This window comes from Anser anser (genome assembly GCF_964211835.1).
Source record: "Anser anser genome assembly, chromosome: 1".
Classification (NCBI taxonomy): Eukaryota; Metazoa; Chordata; class Aves; order Anseriformes; family Anatidae; genus Anser; species Anser anser.
This window is the reverse complement of record NC_139720.1, coordinates 27,335,597-27,350,976: the sequence shown is the minus strand read 5'-3', so window position 1 is coordinate 27,350,976 and position 15,380 is coordinate 27,335,597. Positions and strand designations below refer to the sequence as shown.

General features: G+C 38.8%; 1 protein-coding gene across 9 annotated transcripts in view; it reads left to right on the top strand.

Moving 5' to 3' along the window:
- The window catches only part of MET (MET proto-oncogene, receptor tyrosine kinase), a 100,128-nt gene that overhangs the window by 30,881 nt on the left and 53,867 nt on the right, over positions 1 to 15,380 (top strand). For all 9 annotated transcript variants that reach the window (XM_083800085.1, XM_083800092.1, XM_083800090.1 and 6 more), the window contains one exon: positions 4,222 to 4,413. In XM_083800085.1, the coding sequence (XP_083656211.1) occupies positions 4,222 to 4,413 (192 nt within the window). The remainder of the gene's footprint in view (positions 1 to 4,221; positions 4,414 to 15,380) is intronic.

Genomic DNA, 15,380 nt, shown 5'->3' with positions numbered 1-15,380 from the left:
TTTCACTTCTTGTATTTCACATGAGAAGACACAGTGATCAAATGCATTGCTCACCTGAAGAGAAATATTGCAAACTATCCAGAAAATTTGAATGCATTACAGAATAGCAAGACTTTATTGGCTAAAAATATTCAAGAAAATTGAGAGAGAAAAGTCTGATAAGGTCTTTCTGTCTTCCTCGCAGTTACTCTTGCTATTCAGTCTGTTATATATGTAAGTTTTACATCATTATATACTTGATTCCAACAGGACACGCTCCTGAAAATTGCAGTTTATTTATCTTGACTCACTGACCTCCACAACAGGAGAGATAAGAAACTGTTCAGGAGATTTCCTAAATGTCTTCGTACACTGTTTCCATTTTAAATCAGATTGGGAGTCAATTTGTTATGTAGAATCATCTATTCATTCCCACTATGGCAATTATTCATCGAAAATGGATTTTTGCTATTTGCAGATATCAGACTCTATCTCCTCCAGCTGTAGCACATTTCCACCATGTTATGCCATAGAAATGCTCAAAGGAGAAATGCTGTAGGCACTTCTGGGTGCTCATTTGTCTTGAGGGAGGCTCCCAGGATCCATAGAAGAAAACAAAAGCTGATAATTAGGCATTTGATTCCTGAGAGCTAACAAGTTAAAAGTCACATAAACTAACCAGTGGGAAATAAGACTCCTACATATTCCGAATGTACTTGAATTATCCTTCATAACTGTAGCATTTTACAATTCACACTAGTAAATCTCGTTAATTTCAGCCTACTTCTTCAATTTGTCAAATTAAATTTTAATTTTAATGATGTCTTCCAAATTGTTTGCAAGACAGCATGAGATGTTCTGCAGTGATTAAGTCATTAATTTCTAGTTTATTCAAGACATTAAGCATCAGATCAAGACATAATATCACTATCTAATTGAGCACTGCACTTAAATAAGAAGAGAGGTTTTGGCCAGCTGTAGTAAGACAGGCCTGGAGGAATGCTTACTGAACTGTTTCTCCAAACAGCAGTCGCTGCAAATATCAGAAAAGCTCAGAAAAAATCCCTGGTTAAACTTTTTTTTTTTTGGTCCCTGAGCCTAGTTATTCAGACCAGAGACTAGACACTGACACTGACCTACCGGGGTATTATTTTGAGATTTTCATTAACAACTTTAAGTTTTCCTCCTTACTTTGTACTTCTAGTTTCAAATGTGCAACTCTGTCCAAAATAATATTTTTAAGTCCACTGAACATGATGTGTAAATCATCAGTTAACTGCCAAGTAGCAACAGCTCCTGATAGCCCAGCTTGAAGATGTCTAGGGACTTCTTCGGTGTGTTTGTCCTCCATGGACTGAGTCCAGGGAAAATTCCAAAACACCAAAACTTCCCCTATGAACAAGATAGTGTGTTATCTCCTACCTTCTGGATACAGACAAAAGGCAGGGCTTTCCCGCACCTCTTTGCATTCCAGTGGCACACCTACACCAGTTTCACAAAGCCCTCGCTATGAATCACACCCAACTGGCACCTCTCATCACACAAGAGAGGCAATATAGCCCAACCCACGCACTTACCAGTGCTCTAATCGTCCATTTCAATATTTGTGTGATTTGTCACTGCAACTTGGCGTAATATCCAGAGTGCATCATCTGACATCAGTTATTTTTCCACATTGACAGCCAAGAGGATACTTACGTGTACACTGAGAGAAAGAGAGAGAGGGAGGCAGAGATTCAATCTTCAAAGAGTTAATTTAAAGCAGCTTCTTTGCTGAAGTTTTCTGTGTTATCAATCTTCCTTTAGTTTTCTAAGTAGCCTTTTAATCTCTGTATTTCTACTCAAAGATCAAAGCATTCGTATTTCTTGAACAGCTAACCTTATGTTATGCTGATCCATGAAGCGCCAGGTTTTGTAAGAGAGCCATATGTGGAACAGTCTGCAGGTCTTTGGGCAGATACCCAAAATTACGACATCTCTGAGGAAGGCTGAAATGACTTTGTGGCTGAAATGACTTCAAGAAAGCTAGGAAAGGTGTTGGGGCAAATAGGAAAATGCAGCCATGTTACAAAAAATAAAAAAATAAAAGAGCTCAAACAGAGTTTCACAAGGACCATCAGGATGCTCAAATCGTGTTAAGATAAGTACACAGGAGGAAGTACTTTTTTAGGGTTAACACTGAAACATTCTCCCCAAAGTTGGTTGCTCATGGAAGGAAAGGAATTATAGAAAAGAGCAGAGGTCCCAAGCTGGGGGAGGGTAAACTCAGAAATCTGCCTTATTTCAAAAAGCATGAAAACTGTACATCTTTCTGCACTTGAACTATTCATACTCATTGTATGAGTAATCTTTGCACAGATGTTTCAGAAATATTTTTCAACTGGATAGGATATGAGTGCAAAAGAATAAAGCTTTTCACTTGTTTGTTGGCCAAAACAAAGCAAAATTAAATTTGTCTCCTGTTGATGATTTAACCCAGTCAAGTACTGGGTTAAAAATATGTAAAGTTTGTTCAATGACTGTTCGGTGTGCCTAGTGCAAAGTTCCTAGGTCAGTTCCTACCATACATTAACAGCTAATATCAAAACTAATAGAGCAAACGCTTTAGCATGTGGCTAACCAAACCTTTAAGTCACTGTTGTGTCAGATCTAATCTGGAAGCCCTCTTTCTGTATCATTAGGCTATGTTTAGGCATAGATTTCAATTGCACTTGTTTGGCCTTATACAGGATTTTACATAAACAATACAGTAAATTGACAGGACACCTGGAGAGAAAACTGTCACAACTGCTGGCAGGAGCTTCCAGGGATCATAAGAAACTTCACCTGCCAGTGCTATTGCTGGGCACAGTTCAGAAACATAACAATTTGACAGCAAAGGACTGAGCTATTACGTTCAACAGTTTGCTAGTTTCCAGTGCCTTGGGGTTTTTCCAGAATTCAGCAGTTAAGCCAGCAAGAAATTCGCGATTCATTATTTCTTCCTCACAGTACTCTCAGTAGTAGAAGGAAAACCACCCAAATCAAGAAAATATGAAAATAAAATTTTATTCCTACTTGTTCTTTAACTGCATGATTCAGGTCTATTGACTTTAACAGAAAGACTCTGACTGTCTTTAAAAGGCTTAATTCAAGCTTTTAAAAGGATTTTTAAACATGTTTGTAACAACAACAAATCAATAAAAAAATTAGGAAAAACCTAGCTCTGTATTGATTTCAACAGAAGGAACCATCGTAAGATCCTCTATAATCCTCCTACATGTTTATTCATAAAGGATGGGAACACACTAGATGACTTCCAAATTTAAACTGGTTAGAGATCCTTTAGGGGGTTTCTGGTTGTTATCTATACAATTTCCCCAAAACAGATGATGTAGTATCAATAGTAATGGAATTTTCAGTTAATAGATTACTATTGAATTATCAGAACTGAAGGTTATATTCTTCTCTAGAGATACCTTAAAGTGTATTGTTCAGGAATTTTTCCAATGAAAATTAAAAACGTGTATTCTCTATTCCCAAACTAAAAGAGAAAATCCTGCAAAAACTGCAACTACTGCAGTGCACTTGAGAAATACAGTGATTGGATGAAATAGCACATAAGCAATAAATGATCAATATAACAGCCTAAGTAATTATAAAAAGCTGGCTTCACTATATTTCCATTAAAATATACAATCAGAAACGTATTTTTCCTGCTTTATTTCCTCCTCTTTTTCCACCTTTTTCTCCCTTTTTCTGCCTATGACTGAAAAAATGTAGGAAAAAAAAAAAAAGAGAACAGAAAAAAAAATGCTGGAAAATCGTATTTTAATGAAAAAAAAGTGAAAATGCAAAGTTTTTTAGAGAATCATTTTCTAGGAATCACTGTTTTAGAAACAGGTGTGTCACTGGTCAAGGTTTACAATCAAAAAATTCTGAAACCTTTGGAGACGGAGCATTGTGAAATTCACCTAGAGAAAAAAAACCTTGATATATATGCTTACACATATATCATCCAGTTAAATAAAGACCTTACAGGCTTTTTCCTTACAGAGGGAATAAAAAAGTTTAAAGAGGCATTCCCATAATGTTAAGAAGTCATTGCCTTCCTCAAAGAACATCATAACTGATGAAGCAATTAAGTTTGAAACATTTTAAAATACTTTTGGTCAAATGCATTTGTGTTAAATGACTTCACTCTGACAAAGATCTATTCCTACTCATAAAGACAGTACTCATCTGTACTTCATTTTCTAACAGGCTTTTTCAAGAAATGCTTCATACTGCAGAGCACAAGATGATGAATATCGCTTAGAAGTTACAACTCCTTTGCAGAGGGTTGACTTGTTCATGGGTCAGTTCAACAATGTCCTGTTAACTTCAATATCTGTCTTCACGAACGGGAACCTTACCATTGCTAACCTTGGAACTTCGGAGGGACGCTTCATGCAGGTAAATATTGTCTTCATGGTAAAAAACGCTGGAGTTAAACAGAATAGTGAAAAACAAGAAGCAGTGTTATCCAGTTTAACAGGGTGTTAGAAATTTCAAATTGCTGAGTAAAATAGACCCTCTGGAACATAGACAAAGCATCTAATAGAGCATTCAGCATTTTAAATGTTCACATGGGCTTTGTGGTTTGGAGCAACGGTCTTGGAGCAAAATCCGCCATATCTCCACTTAGTCTGGCTGGTTCAATCCAGAGATCTTTATTGGTCTGTACAAACTACATTTCTTTGAAAGGAATATAAACTGAACTTTTTGTCGTAGATACATATCAAGCATGGTCCAACCCCAGTTGGGGGAAAAAAAGCTCTAAAACAATGATTGATTCTCTGAACAGTTTCAGATGCATGCTTCATATGGTCAGTTGATCTAGAAGATCAGATTATATGTAGTTTAAAGTAAAATGCCCAGACAGTTTATAGTGTAGAAGAAGGAGCATTAGTTGTTTCTATATACTGATCCACTTCTATGACAGCAAACTACTTGCTTCGTACCCATATGCGTTTATGACTAATAGATGAATAATTGAGATTAACTCCTCCACCACCCAGTTGCAAGTCTCTCTGAATGCATCTCAGATTTTAGGACTCGTTGTCTTCTCACTGTTCTTTTGGACATCAATTTTTCCTGTCCTAAACCAGGTTTTCCATAGTAAGTGGTAAATCACCCTCCTGAGAGGTCTGTCTCCCTCCACTGAGTACATAACTAATCTAGACAGGTAGATTGGCCTACATACCTTCTTTGTAGGTGAATAACAAAATAAATCTAACCCATACAGCCAACAGTCTTTTAAAAATTTGGCAGTCAAACATGAGAAGACAAAATACTTTGAAAACAATGAGGGCTTCCTCTACCTACCCACCTTCTTTCAAGCACTGTCAACCCAGAATGACCACTTTGGAGAGCTTGTCTTCTCCAGCCACCACAGGGTCCAGCCTGGGTGTATCTCGGCCTGGATCTCACCTGCACCCAAGGATCCGTGTCCTTTTTACTCTGCCAGTATTATTTGTCCTCTAGTGGACTTCCAGATGTATTGGCAGTCTTTGACTCGTCTTGCTCTGTAGGCTACAGAGTCATTAAATTTAGCACTGTTGTCCCTCAACCATCATTAACTGACTCCTGATAAGAAGGCCATCATGAGCTGCTGTGCCCTTCCAGCTTTCCCACATCTGCTAACCTTCCATTAGAAACCCCTTGGGCACATACACCTTTTCGTAAAATTCTTTGTGTAGCATGAGTCATCAGAGAAGACTAAATAATAGCCTTCTCTTTTTTCTCTCCTTTCCTCTCATTCTCAGTCCCTACCACATCCAGTAAGTGGGGTTACATATTGTCCCCAGTATTTGTTAATCCACAATTGGCACCCTTTTTGGACAAAGGGTATCCAACGTCCCCACTACTGCCTTCTGCACAGACTGGGTGCAGAACCTGCCCCGGGTTGCACAACCCGTAGTGCTCCTGCAAAGAGGGAGGTGAAAGTAACTTACCATATAGAACGGGTGGAAAACACGAGAAAATCAGAGAAAATTGCGTTTCTCCTTTCCCCCTAAAATACAGGAATTTAACAAAATGTTCAGTGACAACCCTGCCAGTTTTACCTGAACTTCCTTTGACGACCTCGTTATCTTTAAGCTGCAGCTAGTCTTCAGCGCAGGAAAGGCAAACGCTAAGAGCTACATGCTGAGCACAGGAGCAACCTACGCTCTGTTCTTAAACATAGATACTGGTTCACACAGTGAACATGAGCAATTTGTTTAACCTTTCTGAAGCCATTTCCTTATCTAAAATATACAGTTAATAACAGCCACTGTCCTATTCACTGCACTTGTTTTGGGCTGCCACAAAGCTTTTAGGGAGCTGTGATGGAAAGCACAAGGCAGCATTATTTTTTATTTGTAACATTCCTTAAATTATTCATTCAAGTCCTGCACCACACATCTTATTCAGACATTTACCCACTCTTGGAACAATTAAAATATTTCCAGGACACATTTCCCATTCCAGGTTCAGTTACAGATCAAAAGAAAGGCTATTGTGTAAACTGCATATTGCCATTAGCAGAAATATTCTCATCATTGAATTAGATTGGCTTGAGTTACAGAGGGAAGTTAGCATTGGGCTCATATTATAATAAGTAGGAGCTCTTTCTCTGAGGATTTTGTGCAACCAGCAGGAGAATAAGCATACCAACCAGCTTTAATGACACTACCTCCAGATAATATGTTTAGTATTTCTTTTGCCTTTAAATGGTCTTGGAAGGAATACTATGTCTCTAGAATATAGACGACATCACTTTTTCCAGAATTCAAAGTACATTTACATTAAGTCTTTTTTTCTTTTTTACACTAATAGTTATCTAGGAAGTGCTTTCAAACATGTTCATTAGCAAATGTCCAACTAAAGCAGATTTGCAGTGTTTCTATGGAAATATAGCTATTAACTGCAATGAGATGGAGATCATTAAAAATTGAGCTATTAAACTAACATTACTGAAGTAAAATGGATTAAAAAAGAATCAGGATAATCTAACAATTATTTAATTCATCAAAACAATATCCCTAATCACTTCCCCATATTTTATAGCAAAGAAATGTAACTATTTTCTTTTTTATTTCATTCACAAATATACTGGAACATATTGCAAAAAAATCCTCATTTTTTTCCCTTATTGTACACCTACCTGTTGCACAGTTTGTCATTTGCACTAATATTTTAGCTCTTTGTACATGCTAATATTGAATTTTCCTGTGCAACCTATTTGTATCTCATAGCTATTCAGAGTTGGCTATATCTATTCAGAGAGAGATTTGCTTTCAGAGAAAATGAGTTGCAGAATTTCTAGAAAATTCTATGTATCAGCAAACCTGTGTTACAACTGGTTATACTGTATTACTATCTTCATAATATATTTTCATGGAACCTATTTAAAAGAAAAAAAAGAAAAAATATATACTCATATATAGACTTCTAGTGAACACAGTTCACCTTGTATTTAGATCCTCTTTGAAATATCAGATCTTGAGTCTGTGTTTAGACAATTTAGTTTGTGACATAAACTTCAGCACTACCAATTATCTGTGAGATTAAAAGAAATAGTAATACTGTACCTCTGTCTCTGGCAACACAATGCCCAAATATGAAACATACTGGTGAAAATGAAGGGTGAAATTAATGAATTTTAATCAAATTTTGTTATATTTATTTAAGGTTCATTTTAATTATTATGAACATTTTGTGGTAAAAAAGTAGATGTTTAAAACACAGTATCATGTCATGTAAATTCAATTGAAGCTCCAAGCCTGTGCTGTGGAAGCCAGTAGGTGCCGAATCAAGCTCCTGATGTTCAAACCAAGAAAAATGTATTTGAAAATGTATCTCACATTCTCCTATTATACCTGCTTAAACTTGATCAGCAGCCAACCATTTGATTCTCCTTCTCTTCTTTCTTTCATGTTTCTTGCTCTCTTTCCAGATCCTTTTGCACTTCCTTCTGCTCATCACTTTCTTCCTTCCTACCAATGCCTCATCTCTGTTTCCAGCCATATTTTTCTGTTTACCACACAATTACGGCACAGCATTTCTGCAAAAGTCAAGAGAAGGTTTAATATGTAGTTTCTGAGAACACGATTTTTCCTTCTGTAAATGATGGCTAGCTGACTCGAGGCTTTTGATGTATTTAGAGCCATATCATACTGAATAGCTCCTGTCTTTACAAGTGATTCCACTGAAGCTGATGGCTGTGCTAATGACCCAACTGTTATCAGAGTACAGCCTGTATTTTGCTTCTTTAAAAAAAGCATCGGAAGAGCCAATAATATTTGGAATGCAAAAGCAGGTATGCCTTACCCAACCAGTGAATAGTCACCTGTTGTTTTCTACTTGTCCTCTTAGTGAGATTAAATAGAATTTTTCACTTTAGCAGCTCTGAAAAGCACTGATACACTAATACGGGAAAGGAAATACTGCCTCCTTTGCTAAATGTTTATTTTTTTCAGCCAAAATCTAAAACTAAAATCCAATCAATCTAGATCGTCCAAGCACAGAAGATTCATGAGCTCTTTTAAGGAGGATAATTGGGGCCGGGAGGTGAATTCCAGAGTTCTCCTGGAGAATAATTGCAGCCCATTGACAAACTGAGCATGTTTTGGCTGCATCAGAAATGTTAAATCTGTATTTGGCCATGAATAGATTGGAGTTTGTAGTTTTCTAAATATTGTGGAGTTTCTGTTACAAAACAGAGCAGTAATAATTTTTCAAAGACAGCTGACATGCATGAGACAGAAAAGAAAAATGGTTTTACTTCCTTCCTAAGCTGGGGCCTGACAACAAGCTTTTTTCCCCCCCTTCTTTTTTTTTTTTTTTTTCTGTTGAAAAGTTGCAGCTGTTTCGGCCTTTCTTATTGTGCTTGTTTTCAGAGTGTGACTGGGAACATGGGCTGAAAGTACAGCTGTTGGGTGCAAAGTGAATCAGGTATTTCACAGTGGTTATTTGATTAGAAAACAGCACACAGTCACACTGCCGTAGCCGTGGAAGCAGATTTACAGCTGGTGTAAACCAGTCTTACTCCCCTCGAGTCAAAGAAACTACACTAAGGATACAACTCATAACTGGAAAAGACACGTTCATTACCAGCCAGTATTTTGGGGCCATTTGAGTTTGTCACAAAAGAAAAAGAAAAAAAAAAAGAAAAAAAATCCATGCTATATTGAGATTAAATATCTTCTATTTTGCTTGGTTCCAAGGTGAAGCTTTTCTTTCTTTGCCTGAAATTACCTCAGAGAGTGACTTTTGAGTGACGAAAAGTTCTTCAGGAAGGGTTAGTCTTTCTGATAGCTCTGGGCAGAGTGGGATATGGGAAAGTTTTATAAGATTTATTCCGAAAAGCTCACACTTGGTTTGGCCTTAACAGTAGACAAGAGACCGATGCCTTTGACGTCTGCAGAGGCTGGCTTTCGGCATAACAGTGTTTGGAAACAGAGCACTGCACATGCACCCCGCACCTGAAGCTGGCCTCACTGAGGTCAAGGCCAAGCAAATGTACCGCTCGTTGGTTACCTGCTTCAGGAAGAGGGATGAGAAACTTTTCCCTGTAAGCTTTGTACTACATGTACTACAGGTAACCACTCTCATCATGTGCATTTTTGGCAGTAGTTTCATGTCACCCAGGCACCTTCTGACTATATGCGCCAACTCAGTGGGGCAGCACTGGGCTTCGAGCAGGATGAGGACCTCCTGCAGGTGTCCTCTCATCTTTACAGGGTAGTAGGATGTCCATCCTGTTGCTCCTGGAGGTACGGAGACGGTCTTCCCATGTGTATACATACACCCTGAGATGCAGTCAGCCACACGCTGGCTGCAGTCCTGTCTGATCTGGCTGGATATGAGCCAGCTCTAGCTGAGAAGCCAAGCGTTAGCAAAACATGGTCACGCAATGTCATGTCTGAGCAGCTTCTGGACTGAATATGGCTTGGGGCACGAGAACCAAAGCATGATAGCATATATAGTCCTCGTTGGCACAGAGTGCATCTCGCACAACAAGCCGCTCACCCTCCTCAGGGCCTCCCTGCACTCCCTGGCACAGAACAAAAACGAATAGCAAGTTTTGTTCTAGAGACACATTACACCCCAGCACTTTTAACCAGATATTTCAGCTAAGAAAGGAAGTATGGGGTTAGAATGAAGGTTTCAGGGTGGATAGGGGCAGGTAAAAGCACACACTGGTGCTTCTCCCAGTACCTTCCTGTGTCTAGTACTCAGTGGCCCAGAGATTTCCTGAGCTGGAAATTGAACCTGTGTCTGGAGTTTAGTAGTCCTTAATAGTCCTTTAATAGTCCATAAAGGAATCCTTTTCCATTATGTGTTGTTTTGCTCCCCATAGTATGCCGTGACAATGATGTCCAGAATTTCATCATGCTTTGAATGATGAAGAGATTCCTTCACCTGCTGCCTTATCTTTTCGTTTGGTGCACCCTGTTCTGTATGATGAGGAACAGGGACTCAGCTCTCACAGATCAATTGTTTGGGAGATTTTCACGTGCAGAGCAGAAATCTGTTGGCTTTCCTATCCAAGTACAGAATATTTGACAGTCACAGTCATTTCCCGGGAATACTTATGATTAAAAACAATCAACAACAACACCAAACTATAACACTCACATCTCATTTCCCTGAAAAGAGAAAAATTAGCATGTGTCATAGCTGCTTTCATAGATTACATGCCAGGCAACACAATGCATGTTACAGAAATGAGTATAGACAAAAATAATCACATCTGCTTTTTATTTGTAACTGCACTCAAAGAGAGCTTGGAAAATCATGTCCCAGAATTCAAGAAGAGAGCCAGGCGTTCAGCATTGCTCTCCTCTTCCAAACAGCAAAATGGAAAGGCCTCGCTGCTTCGGTAATCAAGGCTCAAAGCCCTGGTGCCTATTAGCAAAATGAGTTGACATGCAGCAAGGAAGTACAGAGCTTTGCATCCTTCAGCATAGTCATTCAACTCCAGTTTGTATCACAGCACAGCGGAAGCTATTTCCACCTATGGACTGATCAAGCTTCTTTTGACCTAATTCCTTTCCCATTGGATAAAAATAATTGTAACAAAACCCACTATAGCAAGTGGCAAGCCATGTTGGAAGCAAGTGTGAGGAGGTCACAAAGTACAGGAGCACAGACCTTAAACCTGGCAGTGTTGGGAGGAAAGCATGGCAGGATAGAAGCAGTCATTGCAAAAGCTGTCCTACTCAGTGCCCACTCCTGTCCTGCCACTGTGGACCAGAAATTCACCTGGCTTCTAAATACTGTCCGTATGATGTGTTTAAATGCAAAGCATGCACACATGCGTTTGTAGGAATGTGAATTGTTGCAACCCTTCCCACTTCATAATTTTTTCAACTAGCAGAAATCTGTGGCAAAAACTATGTAAGTGATGTTTTCATACCTATACTCAACTTTTAACAGTTTTGTAATAGCAGCTCCTTCTGTGGTAAAGAGAGTATCCTGCTCCCCCCAAAACTATGAAATGGTGCATAACGCAAAATCAGAAGAGTCAAATTAAAATTAACACCTGCTGCCAAATAACTGTTTTGAGAGCACACATGTTTTAATATTCAGTTCAAGCAGAGAAGCTTACACCCTTCAGAGCATTATACTCTCCATGGATTAGAGTGATATACAGCATCTAGAGAGCTACATATGTGCCCTCCGCAAGATTTTGCTGCATATCCCAAGGCATTTAAGGCGTTACACAATAAAGTTAACCCTGAGCCTATCTCTGCTGGGTAATGGCCTCCACCTGCCAGACATCTAGGGAAAAAAATAACAATGTGATACTTAGATGGGATTGCTTTAAGACGGCCTCTCATTTTTGCAGAAGATATTTCACCATACACTCAGTAACATATGTAATTCAATCCTGCTGACTAGCAGAACTGAGCATCAGAATGATTTTTAAAAGAAGCTGTTGTATGCTCTTTTTCAACTCAAGTTATTACAGTCTAAATTTGCCATATTATCCTTAAATTAACCTAGATTTGAGGCTTCTCACTTACCATTAATACTAACTGATGGTAAAGAAATTGTATATAAATGAATTACTTTGTTGTTCATCAACGTAAATGATCACTGGCTTCCAGTATAAAAGATATATTAAATAATATATTAATTAATTAATTGTTGGCCATTTGAGCCACAGTGAGACACTGTGGAGGGTTATTTGAAAGAGCATGAGAACAGCTGCATGGGTTCATCAAACCAAAGGTCCATCTAGCTCAGTGTTCTCTCTCCAGCCATGGTGACAAGTGGATGTCTAGGGAGCAGGGCAATATAGGCAATACCTTCTGCTTCAAGCATCCAACTATTTCTAGTTCTTCGGTTCTTGGGATTTCCTGAGCAACTGTGTTTTGTTTTTTCAGTTCTTTCCACGTACATTGCATTTACATCCTCTGGCAAGGAGTCACACAGGTTCATCACATAGTGACAGGAAGTCTTGCTCTTTTGTTTATTTTGAACATGCCTATTACTTTTGCTTTTCAATGGTATTTAGTACTTTTATTGGAAGAGAGTAAATGGTCAACCACTATCCACTCTCTCCATGTCACTTATAGTCCTGTATGTCTTTTCCACATCCCACCCACAAAGTCAGCGCTTCCACTCTAACCCAGTCATTGCTTGTTTCAGCGTTTTGATCACCTTTGTTACCCTTCCCTGAACCTTCTTCCCATTTTAACATATTATTTTTGTCATGAGGCAACCAGAACTTCACCAGAGAATTCAAGGACTGGACAAGCTGTGAATTCATATGACATAAGGATCTTTTCTGATTTGTTGTCTAATCCTTTTCTATAATTCCTAACTTTTGTTTTTGCACTGCTGCTGAACAGTGAGATGATATTTTCCTGGAACTATCTATCATGTATCACTTTACATTTATCTTCTTTGTTGTGTTTCACCTGCCATTTTATTGCCTTGACACACTGTCTTGCAAAGTCCTCTTGCCATCCTTCATAGTCTGTCCTCATCCTTATCACCTTGAATACTTTCAGATCTTCAGCAAACTTTGTCACTGGACTGCTCACCCACTTTTCAAACTCATTTATGGATATATTAAACAGTACAGATCCCAGCACAGACCCTTGCAGAACACTTCTGGCAACTTCTCATTATTGCAAGAGCTGACCATTTACAGCTAGCATATGTTTGTCCTCTTTCAGTCAATTATTTGTCTGCACAAGCCCTTCCCTCTCTCCTAACTGCTTGAGTGCAGGCACATAGATATACTTTCATTTCTTGTGTGTCCTGGAGAAATACTTGATATCTCATTAAAATGTTAAAAAAAAAAAAAAAAAAACAGTACTTGGATAATCATGTTTATAGTCTTTGCATAGATAAATCCTTTCGTAGCACTGAAACATTTCCATTGCAGAAGTAGCACGTGTATGGTAGTGTGGGCACAATACAGCAATGCCAAAAGGTACGCATACCAGCCCAGTCCCAAGCAGTAAAAATCAGAGGTATCTAAGAACAACACTGGAGTCCTAAGTAGCCTCTTCTTCATGCTGTAGCAACTGTCTTAAAATTGCCTTTCTCTTCAGGATTATGTTGGATAAGGGTAAGATAGAATTTCAAGGACTAGGCTGATGTGTGCAGAAATTGCACAGTTACAGGGACCAGAAAGAGCATTTTTTGCATCTTGAGTCTGTTACTGCAACTCTGTAGGCTGGTGGATTAGTTCTAGGAAAACTGCACACTTTTATTCCATAGTTCCAAATGAGTTAGGAAGTGTAATTTGAGCTCCCTTTATGTCATGAGGTCAAAGTCTATCCACCTGGGCTTTGAGCAGGTGATTTGACTATCAGCCTCGGTACAATAAAGGTCACTTGGTTTTTAAACTACCAAGTAATTTTCCAAGACTGTAGAGAGATGGGGTCCAAATTTTCATATATCATCTGAGATTGCAACACAGATGTGTTTAAGGGGTTAACACTGTGGCTCAATCAGAAAGAATGCTTGGCAATAAGAGGAAGCCTGGATTAATGATAGAAAAGAATTCTTAGCATTTTATAGCAGTGGGTATCCGAGATGAGACATGGCTAATGATCAACTAAAAAGGTATTTGCAGCTGTGGTGCTACCTCTCCCCATAATGCCAACATTAATCAAGCTTTTCCATGCAGCTTTGCAGTCCATTCTATTTTTCATTGTCCTGAATATAAAAACAGAGCTCATGCCCTAATACACTGAGTCAGACACCATACTTCTGTGTCACTGAAAATGATCAGACCTTATCGATTTCTAAAAGCTGTACTTTCTGTACTGTGAAACAAACCTGTAACAAATACTTTAACAAAGCCAGTTTCATTTTAAGGGGAAAAAAAGCCTCTTGTAACCCCAAACTGTAAATATCTTTGAGATGTGAAGCAGTTATCACCATGAATTAACTGCTCATATATTTTATTTAAGTCTTGAATTACAACAAAACATCAGCTGTAATTACAGCATCTCTAAGTCGAGTCTTGGAGTCAGCCCTCTTGCTGAAAGACCTTGGCAGTGCGAAATGCCAGTGAAATCATGTAAGTCAATGTCCTGGCTGTTCTGATGCTGCCTTAGGAGTCAGGAGAAAAGCTTCATTATAGGAAAAAATTAAACTTTTGACATACAAGTTATTTCCAAAATGGCTTCGATCTTTTTAAATAATGAACTCCATTGAATCTCAACTTCTCAACAAATGCTGATTATCTAAATTCCTTAAGTAAACTACACGTGATGCAGCTTTTGAAACATGAACATGATCTTCCCTTATGTAAACAATCCTCTGCCTTTGTTGCCTGATGCTATCGCACTGGGTGCACATCCTTCTGGATTGCAGGCCCAAGCCTATAAAATCTTGCTATCAAATATCCACCCCAATCTGCAGATGCTTTATGCCTGTGCTTAACAGCCATGACTCATCCCATTAAAGTCAACAAAGTTACAGTAGTAAAGTTAAGCATGCGCTTGCAGGAATAGGCCCAAATTCTCAGAAGTATTTAGGTAACTTAAGATGAAGAGAGATGACTAGTGGGGGAATTTCATACTGGTGTGACTAATCTTCCTAAGATCTTCTGAAATCAAGAGAGAAAGTGCTCTTGCAAAGGGGCTTCAGGACAACTAAATTAGGCTCCTGTTTTGGAACATCTTCCAGAGAGCTTCCTACTCTCCCTGTTGCTTAAGAGGTGCCAAGACTGTCCTGGACACCCAGCTCCCACAGAAATAAGCGGGAGTTAGACCTCAAAGTGTCCAGCCTGATTTAGTGGGTGGCATCCCTGCCCGTGGCAGGTGGGTTGGAACTGGATGATCTTTAAGGTCCCTTCCAACCCAAGCCATTCTGTGATTCTGTGATACTATGATTTTGCCAAGCGCTTGTCTGCAGTAACAGCC